Source organism: Brassica napus, chromosome A8, assembly GCF_020379485.1.
Source record: "Brassica napus cultivar Da-Ae chromosome A8, Da-Ae, whole genome shotgun sequence".
Taxonomy (NCBI): Eukaryota; Viridiplantae; Streptophyta; class Magnoliopsida; order Brassicales; family Brassicaceae; genus Brassica; species Brassica napus.
Window position 1 is genome coordinate 11285163 of NC_063441.1, and position 21777 is coordinate 11306939.

The 21777-nt window shown below is 32.4% G+C and overlaps 2 protein-coding genes and 2 long non-coding RNA genes across 6 annotated transcripts; 3 read left to right on the forward strand and 1 right to left on the reverse strand.

Annotated features, from left to right (window-relative positions):
- The first annotated feature begins 1406 nt into the window (after window positions 1-1406).
- Window positions 1407-3134, forward strand: LOC106441039. 2 transcript variants are annotated; one of them, XR_007315761.1, is made up of 4 exons: window positions 1407-1918; window positions 2050-2214; window positions 2320-2476; window positions 2586-3134. It is a non-coding gene; the product is annotated as an uncharacterized LOC106441039 (long non-coding RNA). The 2 variants fall into 2 exon arrangements; XR_001287817.3 differs by having other exon boundaries at window positions 2050-2476.
- Window positions 3135-5401: 2267 nt separating this feature from the next.
- On the forward strand, window positions 5402-8171 carry LOC106359643 (two-pore potassium channel 3-like). Its single transcript, XM_048738715.1, has 2 exons — window positions 5402-7622; window positions 7719-8171. The coding sequence occupies exons 1-2, from the start codon at window positions 6511-6513 to the stop codon at window positions 7870-7872; spliced, it is 1266 nt and encodes a 421-aa protein (XP_048594672.1). The 5' UTR covers window positions 5402-6510; the 3' UTR covers window positions 7873-8171.
- Window positions 8172-12453: 4282 nt separating this feature from the next.
- On the forward strand, window positions 12454-18077 carry LOC125577328 (GBF-interacting protein 1-like). The gene is made up of 6 exons (XM_048738716.1): window positions 12454-13145; window positions 15553-15596; window positions 15695-15809; window positions 15896-15962; window positions 16038-16944; window positions 17052-18077. Exons 1-6 carry the CDS (start codon window positions 13007-13009, stop codon window positions 17334-17336), a joined length of 1557 nt encoding a protein of 518 aa, XP_048594673.1. The 5' UTR covers window positions 12454-13006; the 3' UTR covers window positions 17337-18077.
- LOC125577329 lies at window positions 13173-15198 on the reverse strand. Of its 2 annotated transcripts, XR_007315763.1 has the most exons (4): window positions 14721-15198; window positions 14508-14584; window positions 14342-14419; window positions 13173-14063 (listed from the first exon to the last, which is right to left on the reverse strand). It is a non-coding gene; the product is annotated as an uncharacterized LOC125577329 (long non-coding RNA). The 2 variants fall into 2 exon arrangements; XR_007315762.1 differs by having other exon boundaries at window positions 13173-14419.
- Window positions 18078-21777: the final 3700 nt, after the last annotated feature.

Consider the following 21777-nt stretch of genomic DNA (forward strand, 5'->3'; position numbering starts at 1 on the left):
TAATTATATAAATAAAAAATGTTCGACGCCAAAATAGAGTAATAGCTAGGCTTACTCCATTTATGAAATGGGATTAGAGTATATTTTACTCCAAAATAATGTTTGAAACAGAAAATGAAGTATAATTGAAGATTCTCTAACATTTAGGACCAAAAGAAATCATAGAATGCCTTCTTTTGTAGTAAAAAAGATAATAAGATCCCTAACTATTTTTCAAGCTCAAATTTATAGATCTTTAGGATCAAATTACCAAAGAGTGTCATATATTAGTTTACAAAAAAAAAGAGTGTCATATATTTATACTAATTTTTAAAAAATAATTATATAACCATACAATCCGCGCATAGCGCGGACACGAACCTAGTAAATGATAAAACATGTTACCTGGCAACTAAGAAAGCATGTAATCATTTATTTTATCCACTTCATCATTTGTGGGAGTAAGAATGGCTCGATGAAAACTATAATAAATATATTGTTACAAAACATTCAAACCGAACAGATAGAACGTGTTTACAATTTATATTATTTATCAAAACTATGATATTATTTATGATGATTAATTTTGTATATTAAACTAGATAGAACGTGTTTACAATGTCCACATAAGCCGAACAGATATAAAGTAAATTATATAGTTATATACTTTTATAAATATACACAAAATAATTATATTACATAGTTGATATGGTCGTACTATATATAAAAATAATAATTATATAATAGTTATATAAATATATGTATAATAATTATATTATATAGTTGATATGGTCGTACTATATACAAAAAAATTCTATAATAAATATATAAATATATATATAATAATTAAATTATATAATTGATATGGTCGTACTATATACAAAAGAAAATAATAATTTAATCATATAACTATAATTTAATAGTATATACAAAATAATTATATTATAGTTATATAAGTATATACAGGATAATTATATTATAATAGTTGAAAACAAAAGTTTCCAAACATATATTTTGCATGTTAACCACGCAATGTGGTTAAATGTGGCCATTTAATATAATAGTATTACAATTTAATTGAGTTAATCACGCAGCGTGATTTGGAAGATGTTAACCAGTTTGGTAAGCAACTTAATTGAGTTAATCTTATTATATAAAGTAGAGTTTCTTCTCTCCAGGACCCTCCACATCAGCAGACACGTCACAAATTCGGCTCACAAGAGCCTGACACGTGTCCCTTCTTGCAATACACTGCGTTTCATTAATGAGACATTGGGCTCCTGCATTCCATTGTTTGTTTTGATTACCGAGTTAAGCCTGATACCCAGAGGCCCATATATTGTTCATGAACAACACGTTGTTTTAAGGTTTGGCCTCTTCTTAACACCAAAAAAGAGTTCTTCTGCGTTGTTCCGTTTCCTCTTCTTCTTTTTTTTTTATCACTGTTCCGTTTCCTCTTCTAATCAGTTGAAAAACTGAGAGTTACAGATCAATGTGAAGCACTATCTGACATTAAAGGCGTGTCTACTCTCTGTAAGAAGGTGTATCTACACCTATATAAAGGTTATCATTCTTCACTTGAATATCTATACATGTCCGTTTCTTCTCGATCAGACCAAGCTCTCTCTACTTTACGGTTATATGGAAGCGATCTCTGCTTCACTTCAAAACCCTAATCTTATCCCCAAGATCTCTCACTCTTCTGGTCCTCTTTCTGCAACCACCGTGGAGATTCCGAAGCCTGCTTTCGTTTCTGTAGAGAAGGTGCCGGCTAAATCTCCAACGAAAAGATCCTCTGTGTCTGATAATGGAGGAGACGAGACTGATTTGCCAACCACCACGAGTGAGATCATTCTTTCAAGATGCTAAGTGAGTTACTGGAAACTGGGATCTGAAACAATCCGAGGCAAAACAGATCGGGATTCGGCGATAGTTCATGGTTAGATCCTCTAAAGCTCGAATCTTTATTTCAGTTATGCACTTTATGTAAGCTTATTGCTTTGGTTTTGTAATAAGGTATAGGGAGATGAGTGATTGATTGTTTAATGTGTGCTATTGTTTTACTTATAGAGACAAAGAGGAGAAAGTGGCTTGAAGATAACTCAGAAACAACTACTAACGGTTTTTTTCTCTTTGATACCTCGATTATCCAATGGTGGGCATGGATGAAGCAATATCATCACAAGAATATCAACTCATCAATTAACGGTGAAATTTGAAGTTTTTGTCTTGCAGGTCGTGCTGCAGTGATAGGGTTCTTCATGGCTTACACTTTTGTTCCTGTCATGAATCCGGATTTTTTTTCGTATTGAAATCTAGAGGTCTGTTTGAAATTTGTAGGTTGAAAAAGGGTTTAAAGATGTTGTCCAAGAGATTGAATCTGAAGTTAGCTGCAAGCTGGAGGAAGGTAAACCTGGGATGCCATTAGATAAGAGATTCATCACGAGTTTATTGAGTTTATACCTTCTGTGCTTTCAGTTTTCACCAGAAGGATAGGGTAAGCAGCAATGAGAATTTTTCTTCCCTGTAGAAGAAGCTTAGCTTATTTATAAATAAGAATAAAGAAATGAAAAGAGATTAATTGGTTTGCGTTTGGCCTCTAACAGAGACGATACACCAGGTTGCAGCATGTGATTTTTGAGTTAGAAGCTTCAGAATTGGTTGGATCAATTAATAGACCACGTGCCTGGCCAGCCTTTCGAGCGTATGGTTTGGAGTTAACTGAAGTGCTGAGTAATCTTACAGATTGGAAGGTGAATATGGTGATAAGAGAGGCTAACTGGGGTGCTTTCTTGATTGCTCAAAGCGTGACAAAGGAGATGAGACTTCAGTCCTATGTGGCCCAGGGTAACCTTCTTTGTTACATGGTTTGCTTGCAGAGGAAGGTACGGGGAACAGCGTGTAACAGATGATGGTGGAGTTGAATGTCTATGGTGAAGCTATGTGTTTTTGGAGAGAAGGTGGAGTTTTAAGCTCTTAGCGTTTCTATTCGCTTTTTAGTTTTTAGTGTAATTTCAATTGTTGTTTGAGGTTCCTTTTGAATCTTTATGGTGTTTTTGACACTTTCCATTTCCTCAAGAGTAAAAAAAATTGGTTTGTGTTTCATGGCCTGATTTGTAAGATTTAAATATAAAGTTTTGGTCTTTTGGGTGGTAGTTTGCTTAAGAATTTGTCATTTAGTTTGATTTTCGTCTAACCTTTCATTTGTAATGGCTTTCCATAAATTGGTTTGGTGGACAAAAGTTTTCAGTTGTTTTGGTCATTTTGACTTGCCTTATAAATAGCAACACTTAATTATTGGTTAAACACTTAAACTAAATAGTAACACTTAAATTATTGGTTAAACTATAATCATTTAACCAATTTTTATAGTAACAATCTAGCTAGAGAATTTTTCATGTCTGACCATTAATTTCTTACTTATACCATCATCTCTATAGTGTTATATTATAGAACCCTCAACAAACTATAAGTTCTAAAATTTTCAGATTTATTAGGCAGAAAACAATAAAGTAATAGTTTAAAATTTGTATACTAACTTATTTTAATACATAATTCTAACATATATATATTCAAAAAAAATTAAGAATTCGACCTAAAAATGGTGTCCAACGTCTGTGATGAAGGGATGGTCATCTCATACAGAACAAGCTTATGGGGGGGGACAGAAAATGACTTCTCATAGGAGTTTGTATTATTTTCAGTTTTAAGGGTTGCGTAGATGAAGATTTGATTTATGCTCGCATAATCTTCGATTCACAATTGTTATAAAAGTTTGTGGTGTGTGATTATTATGATTTAAACTTATGGAATAAGAGAGAAGAGTCTCATCATACCTTACTATTGGCACACATGTGTTTATCGCGATAGGTTTGCGGGTAGTTCGTAGGGATTTCAGAATATGTTCGCAAACATAATTCATAAATTATAACCTAACATGATATTTATAAATATTAAACAGCAACAATTAATATCTTATTTTAAGCTACTTGCTTTTTTTTTAAAGAAAAATACAATAAATTGGATTTTCTTCTAATTATTTAAATTATAAAATTTAAGAAGAATTATATTAAAAATCTATTAAATTCAAAAAAATTAAATATTTTGAACACAGTGAAATAAATATATTTGTTTTCATATAGTAACAAATATATAATTTCGAAAATAAAAAAATAGTCAAATATGTAGTAAAAATAGTGAAAATTATTATTAAAATAAACCAAAAATTTCATGTAAATTTTAAATATATTTTTTTATTTGCTTATCCGCCCGTAGGGCGGATCCGACCCTAGTATTAATATATATATTCGATTTCCAAAATAATAAAAGGTTTTTCATTACATTTACTGTAAAATGAATATATGGCAATGAATAGTGAAAAAAATATTAATTGACCACATAATTCTTAATAAAGGTAATTCATTATGGTAAAATCCGCGAATTGTGTAAGTTATTTTAAGACTAGATTTGCGATTTTTATTTTCACATTAAATGACATATATACAAATTTTTTAATAGATATTTTTCATCTTAAGAAATGTAAGGCATGGTTCTACTATATAAACACCAAGGTATGCAGTTCTAATCTGCATTCTAATCATAAACTAAATTTTCTGCAATAAAATTTAGGCTTTCTTTTGCAAAAATGGTTGGTTTTGATTTTGTTGGTGAGAGGCAAATGGTAGATTCACAAAACTCTTCTTTAAAGATCTGTCTCCATACGTAAAGAAGATGTTATTAACATACTTTCTTACATAGACAAAAGAAATTGTAGAAAGTGTTTTTTTTTTCTTCGGTATCTTGTGTCTAACGTGAATATATTTATAGTTTGGTTTTCACTCCTTCACGTATTCAGAATATATTGAAACGGTGTTGATATTTCCACTCGAGTTATTCTTGGGTTCACCAACCAATAAGATTTCATTATTTCAAATTCAATATCTTTTAGAAAAGAAAACAAAATATTGTCAAGATATATTTTGTTTTTAAAATAAAAAGGTTAAAAAAATTAGAAAAAAATATTAGTTAGAGAAACACGAATTTAAAATAAAATGTTTTTATCGTCGTCAGCAAAACACTAAACCCTAAATCCTAATCTCTAAACCCTAAATCATAAACCCTATAAACCCTTGGGCAAACTCTAAACCCTTGGATAATTTATACTCTAAATCAAAAACACTAAATCTTAAAACCCTAAACCCTTGAGTGTTTAGTGTTTTTGATTTGAAGTTTAGGATTTATCCAAGGGTTTAAGCTTTACCCAAGGGTTTAGGATTTAGGGATTAGGATTTAGGGTTTAGTATTTTGCTGAGGACGTTAAAAATATATTTTTTTAGTTACTACTTTTTTTAATTTATTTATTTTTACCTTTTTATTTTAAAAATATAATATAACTTATAGCTTGAGAAAATATTTTGTTTTCTTTTTTAAAAGATTTCGAATATAAAATAACACAATCCTATTGGTTGGTGAATCTAGAGGTTCACCCCTAGGGTGAACCCAAGAATAAGTCTTTCCACTCCTTATTATACTATATTTCACTGGCGGTTCAAATATTTATTGAAGCCTAACCCAACTTCTTTGTATGTTTATATTTTTTTTTGTACATACATTTTTTCATTATTAGAAAAATTACAAATGGGCAATACTACCCTAATATGTGTATTTTATATTACATTTACACATGAATGAATATTGTATTTACTATGTATTTTAATACAATATATAATTATTAAAAACTTACAATATTGTTTTGTTTCGTACCGAGATAAGATTCATGCAAATGTTAAGAGAGATTGATAAATCAATTCGACCCTTTCCTAGTTCAAAGGAAAACAAATGTGAAGAAATATTTGGTAAATCATTTCGTTCAATCGTTCATTATATAAAATGTAATATTGTGACTATGACTTTTATATTTCTAATACCTATAGATTAAAAATTATAATTTCTTCTAATCCATTCATTCTGCGCATGGCGCGGATTATCACCTAATATATATATATTTATTTATTTATTTTTAAATAGAAAATCCGGTTGAACTGGTCCGACCACTCAACCAGCAGCTATACCGAATCGGTATTCGATCCGGTTTTAAAAACATTGTTTAGTCCAGACCGGTCCTGGTCCGAACCAGTATGTCTCAATTAATCATAGCCAGTCCTTGCTAACTGAGGATCTATTGAGAGGCATGGATTATAAAAGCAAGATCACTAGATAATGATTTAACTATTTGTTAAGACAGCTAATCATGTGTTCATGTTTGGGTGTCCACACATAATTAATTTGATAATGGTACTTTATCTAATCGGGTAGGAGAATCACCTCATGTGAGATTCGTTGGGAAAACGACACATCTTGCCGGTTCATCTTTACTCACCTTTGACTACAGTGTAAAGCCACAAGAAACTGAGAAAGGACCATCTCTAATGCTTCTACTTGCATCCTTGTGATAAAGTTTCTTCCGACAAATCCGTAACCTCATAAGCAGAAACCCACCACAGGTTTTAACTTTTCCGACAAAAGAACAAGATGTCAAACGAGGGAGGTGACGGTAACAACAACAACATAGAATACATGATCAGCCCCAAAACAAGAAAACCACCTCCGATTCTATTACCCTTACCTGAAAACGACGAAGTCACTATTCCGATGACACCGTCCGAGTTCAAAGACCGTTTAATCTTCGGACCCTCGCCGCGAGACTCCTCTCAATACTTCCATTCACTCTCTCAGAAACACTCGCCGTCCTCCTCCGCCGCCGCCGCAGACACCTTCCCCGACTCCTCACCGCTAGATCCCCTCCTCACTCCACAACAGCAGCACGGCCATCCACTCCACCGATCCAAAACCGCGCCGGCGATGGCCATAATCGACGATCTCCACCACCCAATGCATCAGCAAATCAAACTCGAGCCATCATCACGTTCTGTAGTAAGACAAGCTTTTGCTCTACTCGTCGTCTACCTCTCCTTAGGCGTCCTTATCTACTGGATGAACCGTGACCACTACGTAGTGAATCAAACCCATCCCGTCGTTGATGGGTTATACTTTTGCATCGTTACAATGTGCACCATAGGTTACGGAGACATCACACCAAACAGTGTCGTTACTAAGCTCTTCTCGATCATGTTCGTTCTCGTTGGGTTCGGTTTTATCGATATTTTGCTTAGCGGGATGGTCTCTTACGTTCTTGACCTTCAAGAGAGCTACATGTTAGACTCTGCTAAGCGGAGGGAGGAGCCTGATAAGAGAAGATCGTATATTATCGATGTGAAGAAGGGAAGGATGAGGATTAGGTTGAAAGTGGCGTTGGCTTTAGGTGTTGTGGTTTCATGCATTGCTCTTGGTGTTGGGATTATGCATTTTATCGAGAAGATTGATTGGTTGGATTCGTTTTATCTCTCGGTTATGTCGGTTACTACTGTTGGGTATGGAGACAGGGCGTTTAAGACGTTGCCTGGTAGGCTTTTCGCTGCAGTATGGCTGCTTGTGTCTACGTTAGCCGTGGCTCGGGCTTTCTTGTACTTGGCTGAGGCGAGAGTTGATAAGAGGAATAGGGAGAGGGCTAAGAGAGTGCTGTGTGAGACAATGTCTGTCTCTCAGTTCTTTGCTGCTGATATTGATAACAATGGTTGTGTCAGGTATGTGACTCATTCTTTGACACACTCCTTTAACTTTCTAATGAATCTTTAGCTCTAGTCTGATATATCCTTTTTTTTGTGTGTGTGTGTTTGTAGTAAAGCAGAGTATGTGATTTACAAACTCAAGGAGATGGAGAAAATAACAGATAAAGACATAACACCGATCTCAAAACAGTTTGACAAACTCGACCGGTGCAGCAATGGAAAGATTACTCTTGTAGATCTCTTGGATAGTAGCTGTGGTGATTGATCCTCTGCAATGTTTTGGTTTAGCTTGGTTTACAGTCGTTGCAAGTTACAACCTGATCAGATGATGCTAATGAGTAAATGATACTTGACGAGGAGCCTGCTCTCTGGTTTACCTAAACCGGGTCTTGATTATGTGGTTGGTCTTGTTGCCTTGCGTAATTGGTTAAGCGACTATTCACTCGTCCAATTTATATAAACTTGGGTGCTTATGGTAACATGTATATAAGCAAGAGAACTAATGGGAATAAAAAAAAGGAAACAGTGGTATACATATCTAAAAATAGTATTTTTTTCTAGTAGTGAATATCACAATTTCAGCTTTTTGAGTATTTTATAAACAATATTATGGTGTATGCGCGTGACATAATAAAAAAAGAACCGTAAATGTAAACACTCGAATGTTTACTAATAACAAAATGTAAGAATTGTAAAAAAAAAAATGTCAGATTCAGTTTTTCGTAGTTACTTTTCTTTTAAAGAAAAATGTAAACTTACTAAATTGTGATGAGGGATTTAATAAAAAAATGTAAAGCTAGCGTTGATAATACATGTATATAAGTATAATCGTACACGAGAAAAAGAAGAAGAAAAACAAAGTTTAGAAGGATAAAGATTGGTTTGAAGAAGAAGAAGATGAACTGGTATAATTTGACAGCAGAGATCGGCACGGTGTTGGGTGTTCTTATCTTGGCTCTCGTTTCGTACTTGTATGGTCCCTGTTTAATTAGGAAGTGTTGTCCCCATTCTGAGACGTCTGATTCTAATGTCTAACTATTATAGGTTACTACTTTCAACTATGCTTTTTGTTATAGATTTTTAAATTACTTATAGAATAGCATATCAGCTTTTTTTTTGTTTCACGATATTGTAACTCTATCCTACGTATTGCAATGATATTATAGAATTCTGCAGTTTTATCATACGTTATTACATGTTAATGGTATACGTAGTTACGTACCATCATCCAAAATTTTAGAGAAATCTCAAAACGAACACTGTACTTTACCATTTTATCAATATGCGCAGAGAATCAAATTATTTACACCAGAAGTATGTATTAATGACATAAAGCTCACAAGAACTTTTTTGAAAAAAAGCTCACAAGAACTACTATCAAATAGACAATAAAAAAGTTTGTTTGACCAGATAAATTAAAAACAATAAAACATGACAATATCCTGAACTCAAGAGATATCATGATGACATGACAACAAATGCCATGTTTCTTCTTAAGATCTTGTGCAAGCGCACGATTTAATAGGTCTATATCCAGCGATCGAACAACTCCCTTTGGCCTAATTTCTCCTAATGCTGAAGCCACACTTACAAGTATAGTGATATCCTGGACCCCGATAGACTGTCGGGTACTTATTGGTAAGTTACTAATTTTTATTATTTTAAAATTTAAATATTTTATTTTCCTAACAAATTGGTTCTATTTTCAGGTTTGGGGCCAACAACCGCATTGGCCGGAGCGTTTCGGAGACGAACAAGGGATATTATGATGCGTCCTATCCGAACTGAACCATGACTCAAGATCACGTTAAGATAACATGATTTAAATGTTTTGCGGTAATTTTTTAATTATAAATTTTTATTTTAATAATTAATTTTTTCTTTTAGTTGTTTCAAAAATTTTGTATGTTTCAGCAAAGGGGGCATTGGTCCTCAGGAATCACCGAGACGGTGAACAGGGAATTTGTTGCAAAAGCAAAGATCCGCCTTTGCAACACCTTCTCGGATTGGAAGGACAAGTTGGAGTTCTACGGTTATGAGGGAAAGGCCACCGAGATCACGAAGGACACATGGGATGGCCTCATCGCCTTTTGGAAGCTACCGTCCTCGATCCGGAAGGCAAAGTCGTGCTCCGCTTCCGGAAGAACGAAGGATAGAGATGGTCATTTGCCCATGGTTCAAAGAACCAGAAAAAAATCCCATGCCGAGATCCGTCTAGAAGCTGTAAGTTTTATTTGTAATAATTACATTTATTTCTTTAAACTTATATTAATTAATTAAATTTTATCTAAATATTTAATTTTATTTATTCTTTATGTTTGTAGCTTGAGAAGACGTGAGTCTGACCATCTCTGTCTGATCTATTCAAGATGACTCACGCCACATCGGACGGGACTTTTGTCCATCCTGAATCCGAGAAACTCTTCAACGATGTGGCTGCTCGGGTTGAAGAGCGAGGGGTGCAACTAACCCAGCAGTCTCCCGATGGATTACCCGTCAAATTGACAACATAAGAGATCGACCGGATCTTCGAAGAGGTAATATTTAAAAGTCATATTTAAATTAATTTAAATATTTTAATATAAATAACTATATGAAAATTTTTTCTTTTAAAGGTTGCTCCTAGAAAGAAGGGACAGACAGTAGGAATAAGCTCTGTTAACGAAGTTGCAAGGGCGACTTCGTCAAACTCTTCGAGACGGGACCAAGAGAATGCTCGGATGCAGGCTCGAATGGATCCAACAGGATCGTTTGGACTCCCTTGAGGATCTGCTGGACATGATGGCGGTGGGAAACCCGCTTATGCAGAGAGCATTGGATGAAAGACGGGCGGCGCTTCGACAACGGCATCCCGAGACTCTCATGATCCGAATGTTGCTGCGACCTACTTCGACAATGTGATCCCATAGTTTTTATTTTAATTTGTATTATAAATTTAAATATTATTTTATGACATTTTAGTTTTTATTATAAAATTTAAATTCTCACATTTCATTTTTAAATTATAAACATTTTAATTTTTGAATCTTTAACAAATATAATAATAATTATATATATAAGAAATGATGTAATTTCGTTGTAACTTTTACAAAGAATATACATCGAAAGACTTGTAAAGTCGTCGTAAATTTTACGAGATTTTTACATCGTGTAACGTTTAACGAGTACCTTACAAAGACAGTATACGAGGCTATTACGACAAACTCTTTCTTTCCGTGTTACGACGAAGAGTTCTCCTTGTAAATATTACGTGGTTTTTACGACGAATCCTCTGTTACGGTGGATGTTTAACAAGAAACGTGTTTTCTCGATAGTTTGTCGTAACACTCTTATTACGTCGAATTAACGAGGAATATAACGCTCGTAAAAAATATGTTTTCTTGTAGTGGAGCAATTTGGGAGCAGAAGAAGCAAACTGTGTACCTATATCACAGACAAAGTAAGAGCAGCAGTAATATAAGAGTGAAAACAGAGATTTCTATCACATTGTTAATGTGGGATTGAAGTTTTATTGAAAGTAGTGGCACTAGCAATGTCTATATTTTCTATGAATATGTTCAGGTTAACCAAGGAAGCATGTAAAAAAATAAATAGTATCCGTGCAAAGTTTAGGTGGAGCTCAAGTGATTGCAAACGATTATGTATACTTCAGATAAAAGGGAGAATGGGGTTCAGAGGCTCAAAAGTTAAAACTATTCAATCAGTCTTTACTTCGGCAAACAAGAATGGACAATTTTTCACAATCCAGAAAGTTCGATGGCAAGAGACTTTTGCCAAGAGTATTATAAACGCAAGAGACTCGTGCCAAAAATGTTAAAAAAGACAATGACTCTAACTAGTGACCATTAAAATAGGAATATGAACGAGTAGAAAATGAATGAATAGAAACAAAATAAAAGGAATAAAAATAAGTATTTATTCTTTTTGTTCCAAATCAATTTTGATAAAAAAAAATATTTTTTCTATAGTTATTTAAAATTCAAGAAATGACAAGGAATCAAACGCAGCAAAAATTCCCCATAAATGATGTATTTTTTAAAGAATGATTAGGAATTGGAGACAAATCCGCTCATACCCCTATATCTCATAACATAATCTCAAAAGGATCTTTTTGTTCTTTTAATTTTATATGTCAAACGAAAAATCATAAAATTAAAATGGAAACGTTAATATTTTTTATTTGATTTATAGAATTTGATAAAAATATTTCAAAAATCCAAAAACGTTGTTTTCCATATTTTCGAAAAAATCATCAAAATGTGATTAAAAACGATTTTAAAATATTTTTTTCTGAATTTGAAAGATATAGAATTTAAATATTTGTCCATGGGTTCACTAATCCATAGGAGGGAGTTAGGATTTAGTTTTGATGACCGGGAAGGATTTGATTTGGGAGTTTGGATTTTGATCAAAAAAAGAATTATGAAATAGGGGCATAGGAAATTCTAGGAGCTCATAGGAGATTGGGCATTTCACATTTGGGGCACGCGAGAAGTTGGCTCGAATTGACTATTTCTCTTAATCTCTATGTCACTATTTGGACCCAATATACTTTTCTAAAGACAGTATTTTTACCGCAATACTAAAAAAGAAGTTTCCTTTTGAACTCTGGTTCTTCTTTTTCCTCCTCAAAATCTTTCATCAAACACCTCAAATCACAGAGCCGACCATAATCGAAGTAACAGAAATAAAAAAAAAAGTTATAGATTGTTGTTTCGCATATAAAGATATTATAAACTTCAACCAGTCCTAGAATGTCATTATATGAAAACCTACGGTTGCTGGTTTGTTTTTGGTATTTGACTGTGTTTTATGGTTTCCTGATACTTGTTAATACTATGCATCCTTTTGAATAACCATACTCCTACTTTATTTATGCTCCTACCAATATTTGCCTTCACTTAATGACCATATAGACAACGTAATTGATTCTAACAACCATTCTGAAAAAACTAAGCTTTATAAACTTTAGGTCCATATTACGTGTATTATTTAAGTTGGGCCGCAATAATATATTTATCTTATATATCCATTACATTAAAAACGAGAATTCATATTTTTTCCATACATCTGCTTCGGCGAGTGAACTTTGTAAAACTATTAGAATATCTTTACAAAGTAATGAATCTACTAAATATTTTTTCCTAGATATACATACATAATTTTTGTCTAAATCACCATTTTCATTACATTGTTTCCAAATTCAAATATTTTAGTCTTCTAAAGCCATAATTAGCCCCACACCCAAAGAGCGTAAGAATAAAAGACGAATTTTCCCCAATATTCGAAGCTTACGATTGAAAATCACAAGCTTGAATAAAGAAGCTTGACTTTAAAGCATTTTGATTTCGAATCTGATTTCTGTTTTTGAGAGAGAGAGAGAGAGAGAGAGAGTGAAAATGGGCTCTAAAGGCAGCGTTAGAAAGATGATTCAGAGTTTGAAAGAGATCGTGAACTGTTCCGACTCAGAGATCTACACGATGCTTGTGGAGTGCCATATGGATCCTAACGAAACCGTTATTCGTCTCATTTCTCAAGGTTTTTTTTCGTCTTTCTTCTTTCCTTTAAGCTTTTGTAGATTCGCGGGTGAATTTTCGTAAAATAGATAGACATTAATGGCTAGCGCCTAGGTGACCTCGACGGGCTTAGACATTTGCAAATTATAATTTTTAATTAGCATTTTATATTAACATTATATATAAATTTTCCAGCGCTTAATAACAAATATTTTGGTAAATATAAAACAAAATTGAATTTACAAAATAAAAACACAAACAAATTTGTGAACCTGCATAAAGAAAAAAAGTTGGGGAGAAAAGACAAACTGAAAATGAAGATGATGATACAATTAAATTGATCATAATTCAATTTGATATTTTTACTTGTTTTTAATTTATCTAAAAACTAGTGTTCTTCCCATGCTATGCATGGGTTAAAATAACTGTATTATTAATTATTTGATGATAAAACTGTAAATTTATAATTATTTTATTGGAATAAATTATAATGTTATACTATATAAATGTTGATATGAAAGTCATGTGAGATAGTTGCATTCAAACTAAAAAACTGAAAATGGTAAAACAATATTGGAAAACAAAATCAAAATTTATTATTTAAAAAAAATCAATTATACTTATATGCATAGTCATAACTTTTAATCAAAATCAAGTATTGTTAAGCATCATGTTTATGAATTAGATTTACCAAAATAAAATAATTTTAAATTGAAACACCAAAGCTATACGTGATTTACTTTGGACACACTTCACAAAATTTACCAAAACCTACAGTAACCAAAAGGTTAAACCAAATAGCTTTCACAGAAAATCCAATTGGTTATGCAGTTTATATATGCACTATTATCTAGTTTATTATCTTCATCTTCTTATTTTTCTTCTAACTCTTATCCCTCTTTAAACAATTATTTACCTTTTTCTTTATTAATATCTTCATCTGCAAAACAAAGGATTCACTTGAATGTTAACAGTAACAAAATCAACATCTAAAATGACAAAGTCAATTTCCTAAGAAATGACAATTCAACATATACCACAAAACTTTTACTATATGAAAATATTTTTTATCAGTTAATTAGATTGTCTAAGTAATATCATGAGTGTCAAGGGATGCAGAAGAGTAATAATTTGTATTTAGATAAAGCTATATAAACTATGGATAAATGTAGCAACTTACAGTTAAGAATAACTAAAATATCTCTATTAACAATTTACCTTAATCTCATTCCCGCAGCGATGTGCCATCTTCACCTTCCTCGTTGGTAAGATGATCTAGCCTTTGTTTGGCCTTAGCTACAATCATAATAAACCTTACTGGAAAAATAACTCAAAACATCGAAAAACAATTCATGGTTAACTGAAAAAGTATTAAAACACTCACGTTGGAATTTCATATCCAATTACCGTCTGATATTTTAAATTTATACACACATGCCGAATCCGTTTTCCTTCGTCTTCCTGGAAATAAAAGAAAATTAAAGAGATATGTCAGTCAAAGGAAAAAAGAAAACAGATATATAAATGTTTTTAAAAAGAGAAAAAAATGGTAAACTACTTAAGTCATTAATTATTATTACCCAGTTGTTGACAGTACCTTCATTTTGAATTAGTTTTGGAAGAATTAAGTTCTGAGATACGAAGAAACTCAATTGCCAATTTCAGTTTGAATCATGCAAAAATGATATCAAGTTGAGAAGAACAGATCATGTATCGCCTTTTGTTGCTATACTCAAAACCAAAAAGTTGACGAAGAAGACAAACTATGAGAGAAAGAGAAAGACAGAGGGAGAGCAAATAAAAGAAACAGAGTAACCACAGATTCAAGTTTGAACGTGATGGTAGTGATGTGAGAAATTATAGGGATTTAAGTTTTGGTAGTTTAAAAATTTGTTAGATTTTTTTTGCCATAATTTTAATTTTAAATTTTTTGTTTCTATACTTTTCCAATTGCACGATTTTACCTTAACTGCTTTTTTAGTTTTGGTTTTGTATTTGTTTTTTTATTTATTTTAAAATATTTTTATTTTTTAATCCATGTGTCAAATTCTGATTCGTTAAGCGACTTGCGCTTTAGTATATAAGGGATGTGATTTTAAAAAAAACTAAAAAAAGACATGAAAGCCAAACTGGAAATTTAACCGATTTATACCAATTTCGATTCATTTAGACCAATTTCGATTGATTTAAAATGATATGTGGCCATTTAAACCGATTTGGATTTTCTAGAACCGTTTAAATCGGATTTTAGAAAAATAGTTATGGTTAATACTGATTTGCGTCTGCCTAAACCAATATTTAGAACATTGATTTTCATTTTAACCCGATTATGGAAGTATATAAAATTAGTTTTTTTGGTATTGATTATGTGTTTTTTTTTTGTTCAATTCTGACTTTCTTATAATGCTGTTTGGTTTCAAACATTTCAGATGCTTTTCAAGAGGTGAAGAGCAAGCGAGACGAGAAAAAAGACGTTAGTTATTGCAGATTGTTTATTATAATGCCTTTATAGTTTTCAGATGACTAGTTCCATTTCGACTCATTTCTCTCTTGTTTTGTCTCTTTGGTCAGACTAAAGATCAAGCAGAGTCATCGAGACGTGGAATCCCAAATCGTGGAGCTAGAAACAGTGCTAAGTCCAGTTACAACACCGCTCGAGGTGGCGGCAACAAATTTAACTCCAATGGTAATAATATGGTTATGTTTTTCTTCTCTTAGTTGTGGTTGATAGTCCGAACCAATTTCTAAACTTGTTGATCTGTTTTGGTTCAGAGACAAGACTTGCCCAAAGAGGGAAGGGAGCACGTAACCATTGGGCTGGCTCTTCAGCACCAAACAGGTTCTCATCTATTCATGTGGTCTTATCATCGTTTAAATCATGCGTGTGTGTCGTATAACTCCTTTGCTTTTGTAGTGATCGTCCTAAAAACGCTGAAGTTAAGGAAGCAGAACCAGCGGGTCCAACTGGTGCAGCTTCTTCCTCTTTGCTGCCAGCACCAGCGTATCAATCCGCTTGGGCCAAAGCTAACCCCGGGAAGAAAACTATGGCTGAGATTGTGAAAATGGGTAAGCCTCTTCATCAGAAGAAAGTCAGTGCGCCTCGTTCATCAGAGACGCAAGAGAGTGGAAGCAAAGCCCCTTTGAAAGATGAAGGGTCTTCAACTGAGAAGCAAGAGAGTGGAAGCAAAGCCCCTTTGAAAGATGAAGGGTCTTCACTTGAGAAGCAAGAGAGTGGAAGCAAAGATCCTTTGAAAGATGAAGAATCTTCATTTGAAACGCAAGAGAGTGGAAGCAAAGCTCCTTTGAAAGATGAAGGGTCTTCATTTGAGATGCAAGATGTTTCTGATCCAGTGCCTTCTCTCTTGAAACCATTTTTTGAACCTAAAACACATGCCGACCAAGTTAGCGAGCCTCAACATGTGGATGAGTCTCAAATGAATGATGAGGTCCTCGAGACGAAAACAAATCAAGTTGCAATTCATCCTGATCTAGACCAGGTTGCGCAATTGTCACACTTGAGGTTTGGTAGCTTTGGCTTGATAGGATCAGGCCGAGCTAGTAGTCGCTTTAATTATAACTTGGAGGACACGCAAGAGACAGAGGAAAATTCATCTTTCAGACAACATGATACTAACTTCTATGGAGGGGAAGAAGAACTTAGATATAATGCTACTGATGAACAAACATCCTATCAAATAGATTCGACCGCTAGAAACTACCATGCTTCATCAGATTCTGAAAGAGAAGCGGCACATCATGAAGAACCTCCTCAAGAAGATCCATATATGCAGAATCTTGACAGCTTCTTCACCAACGTAATGGTAAATATCTCCTTTTAAAATCCATTAAGTAATCGAAATTTCATTTAAAAGATATTAACCATATAAATTATTTGACACCAATTGCTTACAAAAAATTCTTCTTGCAGGATCTAAGAGATGAGAGTATTTCTCCTCCCGGTGGAGGACAACAAGCAGCAGCTCTTTATCAACATCCCGCCTTATACCCATACTTTAATCAACATGGAATGCCATTAGGGTATCATGGTAACTTCATAAGTGATCCATTCATGCCCCATGGTTACATGCATCCAGGTTTTCAGCAAGTGTTTCCTGTTGGTAACCATCAGGTTCCTCTAGTTGTGGTTATTCCTCCCTCTGCCTCATCACTTCAGCAGCAGCAGGTAAACCAATATATTGTTTTGTTGGTGTGAGCATCTGAAGTTCTAGTTCTTTTCTTGGTTTGGTTTGGTTTTGTTTTCTATGGTTTGGTTTATGCTGAATTAGAACTGGAATTTAGTTTTGGCTCCGTTTGGTGTGAAATTTTAGTGAGTTTCCATGTTTATAAAGGTTAATAGGTGAATTTTTGTTTGGCTTTTGGTTAGAAGAATTTTGGATATCTATTTTGGGACCCTTATTAACCTGTAGGTTCTTTCTTTTGTTTTGATCCGCGGAACGAAAACACATTTGCCTGGCAACGACCACACATGCGTGTGGCTCCCAGTGGCGAAGTTTACATCTACAGTGTTAATCCAAACATGCAGCCTCCCGGTTTCGTTCAAGCCCAACAACTGCACCAGCAACAGCTGTCTCAACAAGCTTTAATGTCACTGGACCAACTCCGTCACCAGCATCAGTATCAGCATCATCAACAAAGTGCTGGAGAGGCGTCTAGTCAGACTCAAGAACAGCTATGGCCCAATAACAGCTAGTGATCAAAATAAAAACCCCTCTCTCCATGCCTTGCTTTCTCTTTCCTTTTTTTTTTTGTGATGTTTGTTATTCCTGAACAGCGATGAGTTGATTCAGAACTATGAAAATGGTGTTGTGTGTGTTTGCATGTTTGGCTAATAAGATTTATGAGGGGGTTTGTTAAAGACTTTTTTAATGGTTGGTTTGTTGACTTGAAATTCTGTTTTTGTTTTTGTTTTTGTCTTTACTCTTTAAACTCTTCAGTCTTGACATCATATTATTAGACCAGATTTCACGCTAGTGATCGTTTAGTCCTTGCTATTTGAGAGGCATGGATTATAAAAACAAGATCACACTATATAGAACTACATTTTAGGTCCAAATAGTGTAAATATATGATTATATATATATAATGATTATATATCCCTTTCTTATTAAAAGAGAAGCATTCCTACAAACTAACCTTATCTTCATGTGTTATTAACCAAAATGCCATTTTTTACGTGTCATTACAAGAGCTCTTCTCACACCTTTTAACTAAAAGCCATTTTTTCACTAGAATAATTACAAGTATTGCCATTGTTATAAATGAACCTTCTTAAACATTTATAATAGTTAGTTGCATCAACGATTCTTTATCATGACTAATTTGTATATTAAACTTAGATAGAACGTGTTTACAATGTCCACATAAGCCGAACAGATATAAAGTAAATTATATAGTTATATACTTTTATAAATATACACAAAATAGTTATATTACATAGTTGATATGGCGTACTATATATAAAAATAATAATTATATAATATTTATATAAATATATGTATAATAATTATATTATATAGTTGATATGGTCGTACTATATACAAAAAAAAATTATATAATAAATATATATATATATATATATATAGATAATAATTAAATTATATAATTGAAATGGTCGTACTATATACAAAAGAAAATAATAATTTAATCATATAACTATAATTTAATATTATATACAAAATAATTATATTATAGTTATATGAGTATATACATGATAATTATATTATAACTAGGTGACCGGTCCGCACCCTGTGCGGGCATAAGAAAATTTAAAATATGGACTAAATCTTATATAGTTTTATAAGTAACAGATTTTATAATATAATACCACCGTCTTGGGGAGAATTCATCAGCCGTGGAAAAAAACTTGTACTCAATATTTGAGATGGACGAGAGGGAACAAAGTAACTTCAGTATGAAGAGGCAGATATTGTGTGTACGTATAATTGCAACGTCCCAAAATAATTTGTATGTTTACGAAGAAACTTTCATTCAAAATATGGAATAAATAGTGCATAGTTTTAGAAGTATCAGATTTTATATTATCATTAATTAGAAATGTATTGTATATTTGTCGTAATTTTTTAATGTTGGTGAATAATATTATTTTTTTCCATTAATAATAAAAAAACATTTGTGTAGACATAGTAAAAGAAAACATAGTAAAAAAAAAATTCAAAATATTATCCATAAACAATATAAATTATGAAGTACAATTGTCGAAAAATAAAGCAAAATCAATTAGAAACCTTCAAAAAATTAAATAAATTTTGTAAGTAATTTGACGGGTTAACATTATTTGATAGATTTATAAGTTTTTAAATAAAAGTTAACATGAAATAACATTAAATTGACAGACAGTCATCGAAATAGTCAAAAAACGAGATGCTCCTGAATACAATCGGTCTCCTAACTCATCACTACCCATCTGAAAAATACAAAAAATAAATAATTGTAACAGTTTATATACTTAAAATTTTGTATTTGAAAAGAAAGTAGATTAAAATTACATACCGTGACTACGGAATATTCTGAAAAACTTGTGTGTAGACAACATTCAATGTTTTTGTCTTTTTGTCTGCGTTTTCCCTTCTTTACCAGTTATTAGGATTTTTAATCCAGATCTCGACTTAACTCTTGAAAGTGCAACGTAGAGCTGACCATGACAGAACACTGGCCTAGGCAGAAACAACCCAACACTTTCCAGTGTTTGACCTTGACTTTTGTTGATGGTCATCGCGAAAGCCAAAATAACTGGAAACTATCTTCGACGCATTCTGAAAGGAAACTTTGTGTCAGGTGGTGTGACAAACATTCTAGGGATCCAAACCGGATGTCCAACAATTTTGTTTCCGGTTATAATTCTACCTTCTATCACATGGGGCAATAACTGAGTAACAATTAGCATAGTACCATTACATAAACCATATGCAACATCCATGTTACGAAGACACATGATAGGAGCACCAACCTTGAGCTTCAAACAATGTCTAGGCAGTCCAACCACTTTAACACTGTTCAAAAACTCTGCAGGATATACTACATTTTCTTCTATGTCAACATCGGATGGGATAATACTGTCAGAGCTAAGGTAAACCTTCTCTTCTCCTGAAAGCATATGTAAATCCTTTTGTTTAGTGATATATAAAAAGTTAGTTGAACATAAGAATAAATGATAAAACATGTTACCTAGCAACTAAGAAAGCATGTAATCATTTATTTTATCCACTTCATCATTTGTGGGAGTAAGAATGGCTCGATGAAAACTATAATAAATATATTGTTACAAAACATTCAAACCGAACAGATAGAACGTGTTTACAATTTATATTATTTATCAAAACTATGATATTATTTATCATGATTAATTTTGTATATTAAACTTAGATAGAACGTGTTTACAATGTCCACGTAAGCCGAACAGATATAAAGTAAATTATATAGTTATATACTTTTATAAATATACACAAAATAATTATATTACATAGTTGATATGGTCGTACTATATATAAAAATAATAATTATATAATAGTTATATAAATATATGTATAATAATTATATTATATAGTTGATATGGTCGTACTATATACAAAAAAATTCTATAATAAATATATAAATATATATATAATAATTAAATTATATAATTGATATGGTCGTACTGTATACAAAAGAAAATAATAATTTAATCATATAACTATAATTTAATAGTATATACAAAATAATTATATTATAGTTATATAAGTATATACAAGATAATTATATTATAATAGTTGAAAACAAAAGTTTCCAAACATATATTTTGCATGTTAACCACGCAATGTGGTTAAATGTGGCCATTTAATATAATAGTATTACAATTTAATTGAGTGAATCACGCAGCGTGATTTGGAAGATGTTAACCAGTTTGGTAAGCAACTTAATTGAGTTAATATTAATATATATATTCGATTTCCAAAATAATAAGAGGTTTTTCATTACATTTACTGTAAAATGAATATATGGCAATGAATAGTGAAAAAAATATTAATTGACCACATAATTCTTAATAAAGGTAATTCATTATGGTAAAATCCGCGAATTGTGTAAGTTATTTTAGGACTAGATTTGCGATTTTTATTTTCACATTAAATGACATATATACAAATTCTTTAATAGATATTTTTCATCTTAAGAAATGTAAGGCATGGTTCTACTATATAAACACCAAGGTATGCAGTTCTAATCTGCATTCTAATCATAAACTAAATTTTCTGCAATAAAATTTAGGCTTTCTTTTGCAAAAATGGTTGGTTTTGATTTTGTTGGTGAGAGGCAAATGGTAGATTCACAAAACTCTTCTTTAAAGATCTGTCTCCATACGTAAAGAAGATGTTATTAACCTACTTTCTTACATAGACAAAAGAAATTGTAGAAAGTGTTTTTTTTTCTTCGGTATCTTGTGTCTAACGTGAATATATTTATAGTTTGGTTTTCACTCCTTCACGTATTCAGAATATATTGAAACGGTGTTGATATTTCCACTCGAGTTATTCTTGGGTTCACCCCCTAGGGTGAACCTCTAGGTTTACCAACCAATAAGATTTCATTATTTCAAATTCAATATCTTTTAGAAAAGAAAACAAAATATTGTCAAGATA